General features: G+C 35.3%; 1 protein-coding gene across 1 annotated transcript; it reads left to right on the top strand.

The window, feature by feature from the left end:
- Positions 1-211: 211 nt before the first annotated feature.
- On the top strand, positions 212-9,935 carry LOC110372683 (28S rRNA (cytosine-C(5))-methyltransferase). The gene is made up of 6 exons (XM_021329591.3): positions 212-467; positions 553-808; positions 1,760-2,022; positions 3,148-3,261; positions 8,413-8,587; positions 8,838-9,935. Exons 1-6 carry the CDS (start codon positions 345-347, stop codon positions 9,869-9,871), a joined length of 1,965 nt encoding a protein of 654 aa, XP_021185266.3. The 5' UTR covers positions 212-344; the 3' UTR covers positions 9,872-9,935.
- The last annotated feature ends 8,382 nt before the right edge of the window (positions 9,936-18,317 follow it).

Below are 18,317 nucleotides of genomic sequence, written 5' to 3'. Positions count from 1 at the left end.
TAATTGCGTTTCAAGGTATATTTACACAAAATAATTAGGAACATGTACTTATTTTCCAGGGTATGAGAATCTCAATCAAAAAACTCAATTTAATTAAAATCCTAAATAACTGAATATTTGTTTATTTAGAAAAATAAAAATCATTTATTAATACTAAAATAATAAAAAATCATATCATAATACCATAAATTAATTAAAAAATTATATTTTTCAGTACGCTCATGAACGCATTTTAACCTAAAAAAATATTCATTTGACAATAGTCTCGTGACAATATTTTTTGTTGGTTGGGCAATGTTATTTAGCAATTAAAATCTTTTTATGAATGTATTGCGTTAAATAAAATGTTCGAACATTCAGTCAAAGTACCAAGACATTACAAAATAGCTGCAAATATCTTTAAGAAAGTTTCTACTGAAGGCGGCAGCGTCAAAACCCTATTGTACGACGATAAACTTCGGCATTTCGTGAGTATTCCCTCATTCTTCAAGAATTGTAACTTATTTCACTCAATTTGTACATTTCTACTATTAGTTTGTCAATTATTTACAGAGGACAAATGTGCTTTTTGCACTGATAACAGAAACAATCAAACATGCGAGTGACATTGACAAAATATTTGAGAATTGTAAAATATTAGAGAATGAGTCACGTTTAGACCCATGGCTTGCCAAAATTCTCACAGCAGAACTCCTGTTCGGCAAAAAGGCTTTACCTGGCAAGAGCAAGCCGGAGCAAACAGTCCTCTCGTACAAAGACCAGTTTGAGAAATACACATCTGACCATCAAGATGACTTGAAGACCCAAGGTAATTCTTTTTTATTTTTTTCAGATCTAATTCCGACATTAACTAAGCGCGATGGCAGACGCAGGCGATGCTCCTGCCCCTTTACTCTCAAAGCAAACGAAACAGGCTGTAATAGTGTTGGCTAACCTCTTTCTATACAGTGTTGCTATGTTTACGTTACCGTTTATCGCGTTTTTCGCTGTACGGCATGTACTTACTGAAAACTATCCAGGGGAGACATTTATGGTGAATGCGTGGTCCGTAGCGTCTTCTGTAGTGGTAGTGAACATTATAATAGTTGCGTATGTTTATAAAGCATACCATGAGAAAGAGTATGATGAGGATGGTAATGAGATTGACCAGCATGCTTATCCACCAGTGGGCTCTGAAGTTACCCCAGCGAGGAGCAATTTGAACTTGAAGAATGATTGACACATTTATGAACATTCCTTTATAACCACAGTATTACGATATCTGCTTTTAAATGTATACTTAAAATTGTGTGTGTTAGCAAGTGCAATGAACAAATACAAGTTTTGTTTTCAGATGTATAAAAGTCTGTCATAATATGCATAACAATATTTAATAGTTAGCTATTATTAAATTATAGAAAGTAATGGCTCGGTTTTTATTTTCCTTCTATTCTTGAAAGTCTCCTAAATATTATCTTGATCAAATTTTATGTTAAAGTAATTAATGAGCTAGCAGTAACAGTAATAAAAAACATTTCCTTTAAATACACAGAAGAACATTTTTGCAATCTTTTAATTCAGTAAGTGGGCACTATATTGGTATTAGCATCTTCTATTCTTGGCCTGATCAGTTAACTACTTCTATGACTGACTGCCACCATCTTAGGCGATAAAATAACTTACAATTCTCAAATTATTTCAATAACTTATTAACTCTATAAACCAACATACTATTAATACATGAAAAATACATTTTCCTTTAATTTTCTTATTCACATAGCGGCTCCCAGACCGAGATATGTGCGCATCAACACAAATCTCTTGACAACATCAGATGCCATCAGAGCGTTCCAAGATGAGGGGTATCGGTTCATTCGGTGCACATCCGGATCTTACAATGACTATCTTGAACAAATTCAGAACCTTACCGAGTATGATTTTACACAAGACTATCATGTGAAAACGATGTTCGTATTCTCTGCTGGGACGAAACTGCATGAACATGAGTTGTATTTGGAGAATAAGATTATTTTACAGGACAAGGTATGTAGGTCCTACATATGATTAATTCAGTAGAAAAAAAAAGATATTTAACACCATGTATGCTGGTGTGCAGATCCAGGCAAGACACAATGGATTTTCTATCTTTTAATTAGTGGCATTCAAGAGGTTAAAGATGTTATAGTAAGTTCAACTCATTCGTGCGCGCGGCCCTATGTGTGGGTAACCCTTGTACATATACAGTGACTTTGTGTGCGTGACAAGAGGTACAGTCGGGTACAAATACAGTTGTTTAAGGGTTGTATACGGCTGTTTAAAGTACAGTTATTACGTAATTTAGTTTATTTATTTATAATGATTCTGTATCGCTACTTGAAAAATCAAATGATGAATTTTCGGATTCGCTACTTTCACCAATGTTAATTATAAATTCTGACTCCATGTCAAAATGTCTATAGTATTCTTCTTTTTTCTTTTGTACATGTCGACAAGTATTACCCAACATCCCTTCATCAATTTGACTTAAACGTTCATTTATGAGTTTCATTATTTTGGTCGACATTATGCGAAGCAATGTAATTTTTTTAAATTCCCCACACATTTTGGTTCCATTATTGTAAGGAGTATTTAATTCATCTTAGATATTTCACTTCATTTATTTCTTAGATACTGTCAATGTCAATTTGAAAAGCCGTATGAGAAAATAATTATAAACTGTAAAATGTAATAATAAAAAGCTTTGAATGTTGTTTCATTTTTTTGAAACGCTACCTGACTCCTTAAAACATTTTCTCCGTGAAGAACTAGACATTTTCGTAAACGACTGTACCTATAACAAAAAGCGATAAGAACACGTCATGCTCGGACGACGTCACTGTCACACGAATGAAAGTTGTATATTTACAAGCCGACGCACACATAGGGCCGCGCGTAAATCTGAGTTGAACTATCTATACCCATAGTATTATTGTCTGCATGCAACAAATAAAATTGATCCTTGTCCAAGTGCAATATTTAAACATTTTCCTAGCAGTTTACATTTAAAAAAAAATCCCTATTCAGAATTGCAAACCTAACTTCATAAACTTTCACTATTTTCTACATTATATCTTCATTGTGCACTATTGGTTGCCTATGTATACTGAATACCCCCACTTGCAATTTCAGGCTACAGCAATGGCGGTCCACCTGCTGGCTCCTCCCCCGGGCAGCGTGGTGCTAGACATGTGTGCAGCTCCTGGCATGAAGACTACACAGCTAGCTGCTTATATTAGAAATACAGTAAGAGCCTTTATTGTGATTTAACTCTTATAACTAATTGCGTACGGGATATGTAAGATATTGTACTACGTCGTGGTGGCCTAGTGGGTAAAGGACCAACCTCAAGTACGAGGGCGCGGGTTCGATCCCAGGTCAGGCAAGTACCAATGCAACTTTTCTAAGTTTGTATGTACTTTCTAAGTATATCTTAGACACATAGAGCAACACAGGCCACCGGCGGACCGGAGGGGAGTAGCCATACACAGGCGTTCCCCTCTGTCAAAGTACAAGTCCAAATGGTCCTATGCGTACAATAAAACTAGTTGCAACTAAACTATTCGCTAGACTAAATCTAGTTGCGTGAGTGAATCGACGTCGTCGTAAAAAATGCCGAATTGTTCTGTTTTTTGCTGCAAAAAGAGATCTGCCACGTCAAATTTACAAAAAGATGGCGTTACCTTTCATATGTAAGTAATTTTTAATTACGTTATTGCTATTTACTTCTTATAAACTTAAAAACTGCAATATTATCAATCGTGTTGTTTCGGATTTGTTTACCAACTAAGGCCGTGCGTCTTCATACAAAACGCGGATCGGTCGAGCGACAGATCCGAGTCTTTTTCCTAGAATTCGCTGTCACCGAGCGAGTGTTGTTGCCGGTTTGTTTGTAGATAGTTATCGATGAAAATGAGAAAGGTCAAGTCAAATCGGAGAAAGTTTTGAGATTAGGTTTTCTGATTTAAATAAAATTACTGAGTGAGAACGTCAACTACATATAATGTGTTTTTATTTATATATTGCAGGTTTCCTAAAGATCCAAATTTAAGAAATATATGGAAGACATTTTCTCATAACAGACCAACCTGGATTCCCACAAGAAATAGTGTCATTTGCTCAAATCATTTTAAGACCTCTGACTTTCAAGTGTTGGCGAACAATAGGAGGAGATTAGTCGATGGCGCCAAACCAACCGCCAACTGTATTTGTTCCGTAAGTTTTTATTTTATTCATGTGCAAGGTCATAGATAATATAATACTAGCTTAGGTAAACGAATAGTACATTCCACATGATGTACCTCGTTGACGTTAGTCATAGTGGTGAAATGAAGCCTACATTTTTAAACTTAATCTAATTTTCCAGAATCATCGACAATCATTAAATATACCAGATGAGAGGTTATCATCTAATGGGCCCATTAATGACACTCGGACTATTCCTAATTCATTGACATCACCGTGTAGATCGTCAACTCCTCAAAATGTGAGTTGTTTTTAAATCGTTTATTGTAGAATCGCATATTGATAAATTTGTCATTCCTTCTATTTTACTGTTGAGATTAAGTAAATTATGTAAAGATATGATAAGAGATAATTATTTATTCATTTGTTTTCAGACTCAGTCAAAGGAAACATCTAAAAAATCTGCTTCAATTCCCACTACTGCACTTACACCAAGAAAAAGAAAAATGCAGCAACAATTAGATTGTCAGAAAAAAAAAATTAAAAGGCTACAAGCTAAAAATCTTTTCTTAAAGAAAAAAGTTGCTGGGCTAGAAGAAATTCTTCAGAGTTTAGATGAAAAAGCTTTGATAGATAAAGAGGAAAGGATGGTCCTGGAAAAAATAGGCGTTGAAGAAGCAGAGCTTATTAAGCGTCAATTAAAGAAATGTAAAAGTGGAAAGCTCTCACGAGCCAAGTATTCACCAGAACTGAGGTGTTTTGCTCTAACTCTCAACTTTTATTCCCCCAAAGCTTACAAGTATGTTCGTAAAACGTTTGGGACGTGTTTACCTGCTCCGCGTACTTTAACTAAATGGTATAGTAATATTGATGGACGGCCCGGTTTTACCAAAGAAGCCTTGGCGGCCTTAAAATATAAAGCCGATGCCAATCCACATAGTAAAATTTACTGTACTTTAGTTTTCGATGAAATGAAAATAAAGACACAATCACATGACAATCCAAGTGGTGACAGACGATTCGGATATATTGATTATGGTTTCGATTTAATAACTGATAATACAGATGAAGCTACAGATGTCCTAGTTTTTCTATTAGTAGGCATTAATACTCCATGGAAAGTCCCAATCGGATATTTTTTAGTTAAAGGTACAAGTGCTAAGTTAAAAGCTCAACTTGTAACTAAAGCGTTTGAATTAGTACATGAAACCGGAATAGAAATAAAAGCGTTAACGTGTGACGGCGCAAAAGCAAATTTAGCGATGGCTACGGAACTGGGTTGCTGCTTAGTTGCAAATAAATTGCAAACTACTATATTAGATCCCACAACGGGGCAACGAGTTCACTTTTTTTTAGATCCAAGTCACATGTTAAAATTAATTAGAAACACTTTTTGTGACTACAAATGTTTTTACGATGATAATGAAAATAAAATTCAATGGTTATTTGTGGAAGCATTACATAAAATACAGGAAGAAGAATTATTTTACATGGCTAACAAATTAAAAGCAAATCACATTTATTACAAAACAAAAATAATGAATGTTCGCCTTGCAGCACAATTGTTCAGCGGAAGTGTTGCTGATGCGCTTTTGTTTTGTGAAAAAATTACATTTATCGGAGTTTAATGGATCAACTGCAACTGCGAAGTTTATTTCACTGATAAACGACGTTTTGATATATTGGATTCCCGGTCACGTCAAACTGGTTATAAAGAGCATTAAACCATGAAAACTTTGAGAAAGCTTTTCGAAAAATGGATGAAGCTCAAAAGCTTTTGTTGAGCTTATCAGCCCATGTAAAGAAACGCAACGGGGAGTCGCATAAAATTAAATTAGTAGATTCTCCTCGATACACGGGTTTTAGGATTTTGATCTGCATTGAGAGTACCAAATCTATCTTTCGAGATTTAATACAAAACCAACAAAATGGCCTCAAATATATGCCACTACATAGGATAAGCCAAGATCACCTCGAACTATTTTTTTCCATAGTAAGGAGTCATGGTGGTTATTGCGATAATCCCTCAAGCTCCCAGTTTGAAGCAATTTATAAAAAATTCTTGTTAATACAGAATTAACACAAACGGGAAACGGAACGAACTGCATTCCATTGGAAAAATTACGATACTGAATTGCACATCTGCACTAGAAAAATTAATGCTTCAACAGTACGACAATACAATAGCAATGACGCTACTGACGAACACAATTTTGATAATTTTACTGACGATTTAATTGATGAGATTGAAGCTCTAACTTTTTATCCCCTTTGCGGAAAAAGTTGTGGAGTACATAGCGGGATATGTTATTTTCTCAACAAAAAATTAAATGCAATACGTGCATTAAAGGTTTGCTTGGGCCGATTGATGAAAAAGTTTAATTCACCAGAAAAGCAAAGGAAAGTTACTGTATGCCTCAAAAGAAGTTATACTTTTATGCCGGATTTGTGAAAAGACATAAGAAGACATTTAAGTGACGACAATAAACCTACACGATCTTGTACCACACATGAAGTTGTGACACGTTCCTTAAAACAATTTATTGGCAAAGACTTGTTTCCCTCAATCAGTTACCATTCACACGAAAACGATTTTACAAATCATAACTTGGAATTAGCAAGATTAATAATGCAAAAATATGCTGATACAAGAATTTCTTTCTTAATGAAAAAAACAAACCCCCAAAAATGTATTCGTCATATTTATAGAAAATTAATCCATTTTAAAAACCAGTGATAGTTCCGTATCAGTATCTTATCAGTAGTTTTTAAAAAGGATTAGTTTTATGTTATTAAAAAAAAATGGTAATTTTATTTGTTATATGTGATTTGATTATACATAATAAATAAAGTCAATAATAATATCTGCCTTTGAATTTAAAGCTAATTTCCCTAACCGAGTTTTTGAATTTATCGATAATGCGTATCGACAGTTGTACAGCTATGGGTGTAAGGACTTGTTAGTGTAGTTGCGTCATATTATTATACTATTATGACACGGATTGTTTAAATGTGTGTGTGAAATTGTTAGTGTATTTTTCAATTGTCAGAGTGTGCGTTTCGTAGTGACATAGAATGTTTTTGTGTGAGAATTTGAGAATGTGTGATTTCCCCCCGCAAAAAATGACAGACAGTTTTGTATCGGTAAAAAACGCAATGGCTACTCCCCTCCGTGTTGCTCTATGTCTTAGACACCATTGGCTGTGTTTCGGATGGCACGTTAAACTGTAGGTCCCGGCTGTCATTGAACATCCTCGGCAGTCGTTACGGGTAGTCAGAAGCCAGTAAGTCTGACACCAGTCTAACCAAGGGGTATCGGGTTGCCCGGGATACTGGGTTGAGGAGGTCAGATAGGCAGTCGCTTCTTGTAAAGCACTGGTACTCAGCTGAATCTGGTTAGACTGGAAGCCGACCCCAACATGATTGGGAAAAGGCTCGGAGGATGATGATATGTAAGATATTGTACTGAAAGCGGCGCCACTTACGTATCAAAATAGCGGATTTTCCGCGCGACACATTTCGAGCGAAAAACGTCTGTAGTGCGGTTTAAAATGTATTTCGCACCTGTAGTTGAGGGTTTATTCAGGGGCCTACGAAACAAGCGTTGTCGCTCTGAAATCCACTAATGTGAAAGCACTGTTAGTGTTCAAATATAGCAACAGATTATCAAAGAAATAGAGTCTGATACACAAAAATCATTTAAAGTACCTAATCAAGCAGTTTCCAAGTTGTATTTTTTAGACGCCTACAAAACACTAGCGTTTATTGCCATATATTGCAATGCTGTAAATAACAGTCAAAGTCTGCCAATTTATTAAACTGCTAATATAATAATACGCAATTTTAATGTAGTGGATGGCAATAGAAATATGAAAACATAAAACATAAGTAGTACTAATTTGCCCTAAGCAATAAAAATAATTGTTGAAACCACTGCATTATACATATATAATACTCTATGTACCTAATGACGTTATAGTTATCCTAATAAAAATAGGTCACTTAATTACCCAATGGCAAGGCAGTTGAGTTGTTCAGCTTCAACAACATTCCAGCTTTTGAAAGAGGAACATTGTTATTAAACTAGCCTCCCACCAGCTATCAATAAACCATGAACTCACATGATCTGGTAGCCTACACATCTTCGTGGATATTTAAGAGGATAACTTCAAGATAATAACATATTTATGAAGGTACCTATTTTATCTTCAGGGTCGAGTATTCGCAGTCGAGCGAAACGAGAAGAGATATCAAGTACTACATGATTTTGTAACTAAAACTGGCTCCACCTGCGTGGAGACACTGCATCGAGACGCGTTAGAAATCAAGAGGGGAGATATGGATGACGTTGAATATATTCTGCTGGATCCAAGTTGTTCTGGATCAGGTAAATATATAGTTTTTAAAGTATGAATTTTAATGTTTTTGAACACACATGATAAAGAAACACAATAGGAAAGAATTTACAAAAGTAAGGCTTATTTCTACAGAAATCTCTTCCAGCATTTCACTGAATTGCTGAATCGTAAAAAAAAACACGTCATTCAATAAAAAATCTTCAACAGAAATGCACAAGTACAAAAGTTATATGAACCAAACTCATTAAGACCTTACATTATCATATTCCTTTTTGCCAGGCATGGATTTCTGCGTGCACAGCTACATAGAAAGCACAAGACTAGCCAAGCTGACATCATTACAAGAGAAATTCCTGAAACACGCCATGAACGCCTTCCCAAAAGCCAAACGCATAGTCTACAGTACTTGCTCCCTATTCCCTGAAGAGAACGAAAGAGTCATCACCAATGTAGTCAAGACTTCCAGAGCTAAATGGAGGGTCCAAGATGTCAAGGAACTCCTAAAAGGACAGTGGAACAACTTCGGATCAGGTATGTATGGCAGCATGGGTACAAGGTGTATGTACGCCAAACCAGACTCCGATTTCACGACAGGATTCTTCTTGGCCGTTCTTGATAGAGACCAGATAGATTTAGAAAAGAGTTTGAATCATGAAAAGAAAGCACAGAAAGAGTGGATTGCGGTCAATAAAGGGAAATCTGATGATGAAGATGATGAATCAAGTAAGAAAAAGAAAAGTAAGAATCGATCAGATGAGAATCAAGTTACTGATGATGCTGATATTGACCAAGAGTTTATAGATGAGGAAAAACCAAAATCTAAAAAGAAGAAACAAAAACAAGTAATAGATGACAGTCAGAACACAGATCCTGATCAAAATCATACTTCAGAAATGGAACAAGCAGACGTTTCAAAAAAGAAGAAAAAGAAACGTCAAAATGACGAAACCAATCAGCCAGTTAACAATATTACGGAACAACTAAACGATTTAGCTGTGGACTCTGAAGAGGTAATTCCTAAAAAGAAAAAGAAGAAAGATAAAAATAAAGACAGTCAAGAACTTGAAACTAATGCCAATACAGAGGACAATATAAGTAATGACGTTATAGAAGTAACTAAAAAGAAGAAAAGAAAAAAGCAAATAGAGAATGAAGAGGAAATTGAGGAAGAAGAATCTGAAAAGAAAGTTAAGAAAAATAAATCTAAAAATCATGACAAAGAAGTTTCAGATATTGCCATCGACAATGTTGTAGATGTAGAAGTAAGTGAAGCTCCTAAAAAGAAAAAGAAGAAGAAAAACAGAGATGATTGATGCTTAAACAATCTTTATACTTTTCTTATTTTATGTACTTTAAATAAATGCAATCAAGAATATAGTTCTGGTGTTTTCTTTATACTGTACAAAGGTGGCTAATGCCGCGTTCTTTCTTCCGAGCCTTATTTTATTTTGACATAAATCCAAGCAGAAGTTACTCCATTTTAGAGTAGGTACAGGGTGTTACATCTAGCGTTTGACGTCACAAATCCAATACACGTGGCGAAAAAAAATGGTCTCAAGCTAGCTATACTTCGCAACTTGCAAAACTAATAGCTCCTGCGTCCGTAGGTACACATTACATAGACTCCATCGTCTAGACTTGCAATTACCGAGTAAAAAACTGAAAAAAAAATCACTTCTCGTCATACTCGATAAATCTCGTACATAAGTAGGCCAAACGTCATAAGCGACGTTTATTTCGTCTAGCCATCGTTTCTACGAAATACAAGAACACTGCCATTCTTTCTTTATTCATGAAACATTCAATTTTCAACCTTATTTCATAGCAAATAAGAGCTAGTATCACGTTGTGGTGTTTCAGATGAATTACACGCTATGCTGTTATGGTGTCACGAATGTGTCGTGCGCCCTTATTTTCTTTGCATATTTGGCGGGTCGTATGAAATTACGATTGTTATAGTAGGTTACTTAAATAATGATAGGTATAAAGACAAAGTTTTATGGCTAAACCATTTTTGGTCTGATAAATAAGCCATAGAAAGTCTCCGCTGGACGTCGATTTATTTCGAAAAATAATCTTAATTGACTTACCAGAAAGCAAAGATAAGAAAATACAAATCTATAAATAAATAGGTATAGTATGCCTTAGGCTTAGGTTACCTAACTTGGCATTACATTAATCTCATGCGTAAGATCTAATCTTAGATTACAAAAACACGTCTCTTTCTAAAACCAACCGATAAAAATTGCCCAGTTAGAGTAAAGTAATAGAGATTGAAAAGGTCGTCATTGAATCGCTTAGTAAGTGCCTACGCTCTAATGCCCGTTTTCACCAACGAACACCTAAATTTAGGGAGCATTTACGGAACACTTAATAAGAATTTCATTTTCACCAAAGCCTAGGTGTCAATTTTAACCTAAAAATTTCACTTAAACTTGGGAGCCCGATTGATGCCTGCTTAAACAACTCCTATCATTATCATTACAGAATACAAACATATTTTGAACCGTTTCTGGCGATGGAGAATGAAATGTACCTTTATATGTTATATAACACCAAAAATAATATGTTTAAAAAGCAAAAAAAAAATGAAACGTAAACTTTTAGAAAGTTTAGAAGCTGTGGAGGTTGTGGATATGTAAAATAATAATCATTAGAAGACCACGTACCTATCTTACGTGAAAGAGCAGATGTCTGAGAAAAAAGTAGGTACGATGATCATGACTTTTTTATAAGATTATTATAGGTTATCACTTGCTATGAATGCACTTGCTAGGTCGTGATGTCGCTGAATTATTCAAAAATAGGAAGTCCTGCATGTCCATAAATATACAGACCATAACAGATGCAAATCTGGTAATCACTGATGTAGTTTCGCGGTGGCCGGGACAACTATAGGCCTATTCAGACCTAAGCGATATTCGCTACCGTCTACGGCAGAGAAAACCCTGTGGGTATGCGGTAATATGACTGTTCAGACCTAAGCGGTATTCGCTACCACCTGCGACAGAGAAAACCCAGTGGGTGTGCGTTAATATTACTGTTGATGTTCGGGATGCATGCCGCTGCTGCCGCGCGGTATGTACTTCTACCCACAGCGGCAGTGGATATCGCTCAGGTCGCTCTAACGGGGTATAGTTATCGGCACGGATATTGAGCCCTGACCTTCACCTGCGCAGAAGCCATTTATTGGTTTATTGCCTTGTGTACAGTGCGCAAAGCGATCCCCACTCTTCCGCCGAGAGCTCAATATCCGTGCCATAAATACCTGATACTAAATACCTGATACTAAATACCTGAGCGAAACCGGCGCGGTATCTACCTCTACCCACAGCGGCAGCGAATATCGCTCAGGTTTGAATAGGCCTTAAATACCAAAACTGCAGTAGATACCAATGATTCGAAAATGGTGAATATGGAGGAGCCTATCTCCTAGGTGATAGGGAATACCCTCTGGAGGTAAGAAGTAGGCTAACATTGAACATAATAAATTATGTAAATTAAAACAAAGATAGTAAACAAATATTTTAATATTAGTCCTCATATGATGTAAAAAACATTATCATCATCCTCCTGCACCAATTTAATTTGAGGGGGGCTGGGCGCAGCATGTTTTTACACGTCTTTCCAATTTCTCGCACCACCTGAAACTAAATAAATATATAATTTTAACCCCATACTTAAATCCATCAACTCATGGAGAACAAAAATACAATGAAGCCGACAGTAAAACAAGGAACACAGTTGTACGGCAATATCTTAATACACTATATTATTATACACAGATATTATTCACATTTACCTGTAAAGGGTTCCTGTCGCATTAAAACGATTTGTGACTGGATCCAAGCTTTGTTTTTGACTTCGTTCGTGGTCCCATCCGTTTTTTGTTTAATATTGTGTCTCTATGAGTTGTCAGCAATTTCACTAACTTGTCTTTTTCTTCTGTAAGAAAGGTTTATCCTCGTTTTCTCTTCTCTGCCAAAATAAACTTATCTATTCAACAATAATAAACCCAAAATTAACCTCACTCTATGTACACATACACATCAGTCAATTTGACAAACGCGCGAATGACATAGGTAAAAATTCACCTAAAGAAAACCTCTTTACTGTTTTATTGCATAAAACATAGCGTAATGTAGTTTAAGTTAAATTAAAATAACATCACAAGAAAAAAACTCACAGGCTTTAGTAATATATACTCGATAGACGTTTATTTCTTAAGAAGTACAGAAAAATCATTTTATCGATAAAATATCGACTTTGCATTATCGTTTGTAGAACTAGTAATCTGTCACTTACTTAAGGGATCCATGTACAAGTGTGGTGAAAATGAATTTAGGTAGATGTCAAATTGGGAGGAGTCCTTACTAAAAGTAGCATTTAGATAGGGAAACGGTAAGAGGTTGTTGGTGAAAACGGGCATAAGACCCAAGCCTGACCCATAGTTATTTATTGAGACTGAGAAGCAAGAATTATGCAAACATAAAATCTTATGAAAACGAAATTAAGATATAAGTAGGTACCTACCTATTGTTATATCATCATATCGTGACGGAGTTTTGCAAAGATTTGCTTTGTAGTAAGGATCTCGTAGGCTTTAGGAAGCCTTATAGATACCTAGGCTCTTTCTGCAGCCTGTCCGCCTTTGATGTGAGTTCCTCCTCTTAATGGTAGAGCAGAAAGGGTTATAGACACAGTACAGAGATTTTCATACAAGTTATCATGAGTTATCTATCTTTCAGCTTGAATACAGTTATGTCGACAGTATTTAGATGAATTAATGACGATGACGAAAGAGATTTTTATTGAAATTCAAACAAAATTTCCAGGCAGCCAATTACATTATTCCCTGAGCTTCATAATTTTGATGGGCAATAAAAAACTAAACGTTCAGTGGGTCAAGCTCTATGGGTCATTATAGAGTATAGAGTAAGTAGGTAGGTCCCTTATCGTCTCAGCCTTGAGCTAATAGGAAACTACTAAGTAATACTTATAAACACCAAAAGCGTGTTTAGATCAATCGATTAAGTGAATTTTGGTGTTTTACGTAAATTCGTCAAATAGGCTTAGGTTAGCTATTAGCCGAGTTACATAATTATTTTAAGGCGTAATATATTACGTGAGTATAGGGGTATAGACCTAATTTTGATGTGGCCTTACGCTAGTTAAAATAAAAGTGAGGTTAACATAAGAGCGGTAGCAATAAATATCACGTTGATCTAAAATATATCTAAGCAGCCAAACAAACAAATTACAGAGGTTGTCTTTGTTCTTTACCCTTAAAGCATGCACGGAGGTAATAGCTATTAAAACTTGTTCAACCTAAGAAAAAAAAATGTGAATTCTATAAGTTCCTTTTGAGAAATAAATTGTATTAAATTGTCAACGTTATTATTGTTAGTTATCTCTAAGTTATTAAATAAAATCAAAAACGTTTTCCTGCAATACAAGTTAATAACCAGGAAAAAACACCTCCTCTTTATAAAATACACAAAAAATATGTAGCCGAGTAAATAACAACGTCCGTTGCTAAGCAACCGGAGTTTTATCCTAACGACTGGGCGGGCTTACCCACGGGCGGGCCTACATCTAACCTATTCCCAACCAATCACAAGCCGGATGCCCGATATTATGACAGTGGTGTCACTCAGAACCTGTCACTCAATAATATGTTAATCTAAAATGAACTGTAATAGAAGGGAGTAGGGGTGGAATTGGGTTGGAAGGGGTGTGAGTGGTAGGCTTTCATTATTGGCTGGCGATTGATGTGTTTACTCAACTATGGTGTTTATGGAATAGGTTATTTACTTTTTTAACTACATACATTGGCTTTTAATCAATCAATATACTTATGTCATATATCACTTCTTTCTAGTCTTAGTCCCGGCTACGCGTTTCGAAAATGTATTTGCATAAATAATATCATTTGAAAATATTGTGTGACTTTTGAATAGGTAGGTAATAAATCGATATGTGGATATTGATAGAACTTTCGTTTCAATTATTTGCCTGCTTTTCGTAAAATCACTTACCATTGTTTATTTCCAACCAATATTAATTTTAATATAAGTCTAGCTTGATAATACCTACCACTAACTGTTTTCTGGCACATACCATGAAAACATTTACATTAAAAAAACTTCAGCCATATGCATATCTGCTTTGTTACACAAAATAACAAGGAAATAACAAATGTTAGTTGTCAGTGCGTGTTGACCTCCATAAACAAGTTATCGGCAAACAATCGGCCGCGATACGTTATTCATTACTTTTGTACATTGTTATTATAATAAACGCGTCTCTATGTTATTAGTATTGCTAAACTTAGAAGGTCAACGGTTAATGTGACCAAAATCTTATCTAAATTGAGATTTTTACCTCTTATGTTTAACTTAACAGTGATTGTGAATAATTTGATTTTTTTTATGTAATAAAACATTAATTAATCCCTAATTAAGATTAGGAAGAATGACCTTAATTACACTACCATTAATCTACTCAAATAATATCCTACAATCTACGAACTACAATCACTTTATGCGTCGTAGCGCTACGCCGTAGCACAGCTACGAATCGTAGCAACCGCTACAATAAAACAAAGGAAATATCGAAGATTTGAGTTTTTGTGACAAAATGCTATTTAGCTCAGAATCGGGTCAAGAACGAAACGGACATTCTGTACGTAATTGGAGGTAACTAGCGCTTGTTTGTTCCTCAAACGGCTGAGCTTTAAGGAAAAAAACATTTCTGAAGTGCCGACACGACACTGTTTGCCATACATTAGGCTTTTGTACTAACTGCAGATTATAGTGAAGAAGTTAATCATTTAATTTTCCTTGTGCATCAATTAACCTAGGTATCGATACTACGAGCGAGCTATCGTAGCGCTACGAAAATGCTACGGGTGTCGTAGTATCTCCTCAATTTATCATTTTAAATTAGTAAAGTAATTAAATCGATTACCATATTTTATACAAATAACCTAACATCATGTATACCATACCATCTTGTATACAGTGTCTTATGCAAATAAATGATATTCTATTCTATACTTTAATTCGGTATTAAACATAAAAATACTATATTTTAAAAGTTGACATAAAATTGCAAACATCCCTCAAAAACATAATAAGAAAGGAGGTTCCATCACAAAACACTCAATTTTTTTATATGATTTTATCAAAAATTTCTTTTTTAACTCTGATTGTTTTCTTACAGTATATCTTACTAAATTGGCCATACTTATTCAAATGAAAGCTTTATTTGCAAAACATACAGAGCTCTCGAATCACGCGAGAACACAATATTTAACGTCTCATAGTTAATGCAAATTGACTGAGCTTGCAAATGTCACAGACCACGTTAAATGGCATTTATAGTGATTATTATAATAACTCTATATTGTTGCCAAATTACATTTAATACTGCGATCAATAATTCCATAAGCAAACACGAACCTACACTAATATAATAAAGGGGAAACATTTTTTGTTAGTTTGTTTGTGCCCTGAAGGCTCCAAAACTACTACACTGATTTGAAAATTTCTTTCACTGTTAGAAAGCTACAATCTTCTCGAGCCACATGGGCTATATTTTATGGGCCGGTGTAATAAAAACCAGCCCTTGGGTCACTTGAACTACTGAATTATATAAAAGTTTCAGAAATTAGAATATTCCTAATAGAATAAGACTTTGTAAGATACAAAACTTGCCTCCATCTAGAAAAAGAAGGTATAGTATTTTTCAATAACTCTGAATAATTAGGTCTACCAGTACCTACATAATTTGCTAAATCACACACATACCGTGTTGAGCGAAATCCTAGGAATTCGTCACCACTTATTATTCGCACGTACTATTAAAGTGAGCCAGTAATTACTGGTCTAATGAATAAAACTAACTGGAGTAACCTCATTACTTTCTTTGTTAAATACTTGTTATTGTGGTGGGTTTGTCTGCCTAATAGTAGGTATAGTTATCGGCACCAATCTTAAGCTCTGACCTACATCTGCGGAGAAGTGACTTATTAGCAAAGAACCAATCCCGAGTGACGGCTATGACGCAATGCACTGCGGGCCAATCACCGCTTTAGCCCGCCCCCGCGCCTCTTTTCATACCACAAAAGGGACCCAATAAATTACTTCTGCGCAGGTGAAGGTCAGAGCTCAAGATTCGTGCCGATGACTATACATATTTATTTTTTTAATCATTTTTTTTCACTATTAGGTACATTTGTTCCGGGATGCAGTTCCTACGGGAAGAGTCCCGTTTCATCCCGATAAGTTTCATCAGAGGATGAAACTTCTGGCGAAAGCTAACTTTTATGTTTCTTACGGATTTGACAGAATCAGATTTTCCGGATTAATAAAAGCCAAAAAGACTTTAAAACTCTGGTAATCGAAGTAAACACGTGGCTGCAGAAAGGGGTTACTTCTTACTAGTTATGCGTATGTATGTAGGTTCATGTTTCGGCACGGTATGCCTGTTTGGGTGTTTGCTGTTTCTTCAAAGCGTATAGTTTAAGTTAAAGAAACTAGTTTTGTATAGGATGTATCAATATTAATATAGAAAAGTTGAGAATAGACTGAGCATCAATAGAATTACATCACAATATAAGGTTATTGCTTAAAATTAATTTTAGGTCACATGAATTCATTCACAACCCAAAATTAAGGTTTTACCCAAAAATGGAGCACCTATTTTCCAATCCACAAAACATTACGATGTGCTTATAAACATAAATAATAAATAATTATTACAGCATTTATTAGGACTCATAAAAACGCGAAACATTCCCCAAAGCTAGAGAGGTGAAAAAATATAGTCTTAACCTACATAAACACGCCGCCACGATATGCTTCGGTGACCGGCGGGCAACTGGTGTGCGTTACAACTGCTACACCCTTTGCTCAGCGAAAGTTTGATATTTTAAAGTATTTTTTTTATATAAAAATTAACTTTGATTTGTATTGGATAATGAATATGATCGTGATTTGGCTACATACGGCTTATGTATTCTACAAAGCAATGAAAATAGGAAAACTGCGCTTGCATTATTTCATCTCTTTTGGCAACTGATAATTGTGTATTGCGATTACTATATGTCGTAAATTGACTACGCTACGTAGCCATATACGCCGGCTACGCTGTAGCAACATTAACTGTCACTTATAACTTTGTATTCTAGTTTTCTTAGAAGCTTTACGACATTTTGTTTTTGTTTTTGAATCTGCATATTCCAAGAAAAGTGGTTTTATAATAGTATTTTAATATTTTCTACATAAAATGCAGTCTTTGTAAAGCATACATTTTGTTCATATGAATAAAAATTTCACAGTAATTATATTAATTTCCCATATTTCAGTGCCCTAGATTGCGTATAGATTAATTAACCGTACCGTGTCCTGCCACCCCCGCGCACACGGGTGCGCTGGCCGCTGGCTGGCGTTGCCGCCCATTCGAACAGCCGTCACTCTGTTCCGTTAACAAAACATAACCGGACGACTACCACATTCACAACAAAAACAACCAAACACTTTAAATAAACATTTAAAAAATTTAAAACCTCCACCTCTTTGCTAAGTGCTTTAAATTTTAAATTAAGAACGAATGTTTAATCTGTCGCCGTGAACCTTTTTTCGTAATTTAAACATCGAATGTATTTTACCCGGAAGTTACGTACGTTGCGAGCTCGCGAATTGTAATTCTGAATTTGAATTTAATTGAACCGGGTTTTAGTGCATGTGATTGGTG

The sequence above is a fragment of the Helicoverpa armigera genome, chromosome 9, assembly GCF_030705265.1.
Source record: "Helicoverpa armigera isolate CAAS_96S chromosome 9, ASM3070526v1, whole genome shotgun sequence".
Taxonomy (NCBI): Eukaryota; Metazoa; Arthropoda; class Insecta; order Lepidoptera; family Noctuidae; genus Helicoverpa; species Helicoverpa armigera.
Note: the sequence above shows the minus strand (reverse complement) of the source record. Positions and strands in the feature narration are given on the sequence as shown.

Bases quoted from the DNA above. Each gene is read 5' to 3' on its own strand.
- LOC110372683 (XM_021329591.3), top strand. From the start codon at position 345: ATGTTCGAACATTCAGTCAAAGTACCAAGACATTACAAAATAGCTGCA. The intron at 468-552 runs GTGAGTATTCCC...AATTATTTACAG, and splicing joins ACGATAAACTTCGGCATTTC to AGGACAAATGTGCTTTTTGC. The intron at 3,262-8,412 runs GTAAGAGCCTTT...TTTTATCTTCAG, and splicing joins CTGCTTATATTAGAAATACA to GGTCGAGTATTCGCAGTCGA.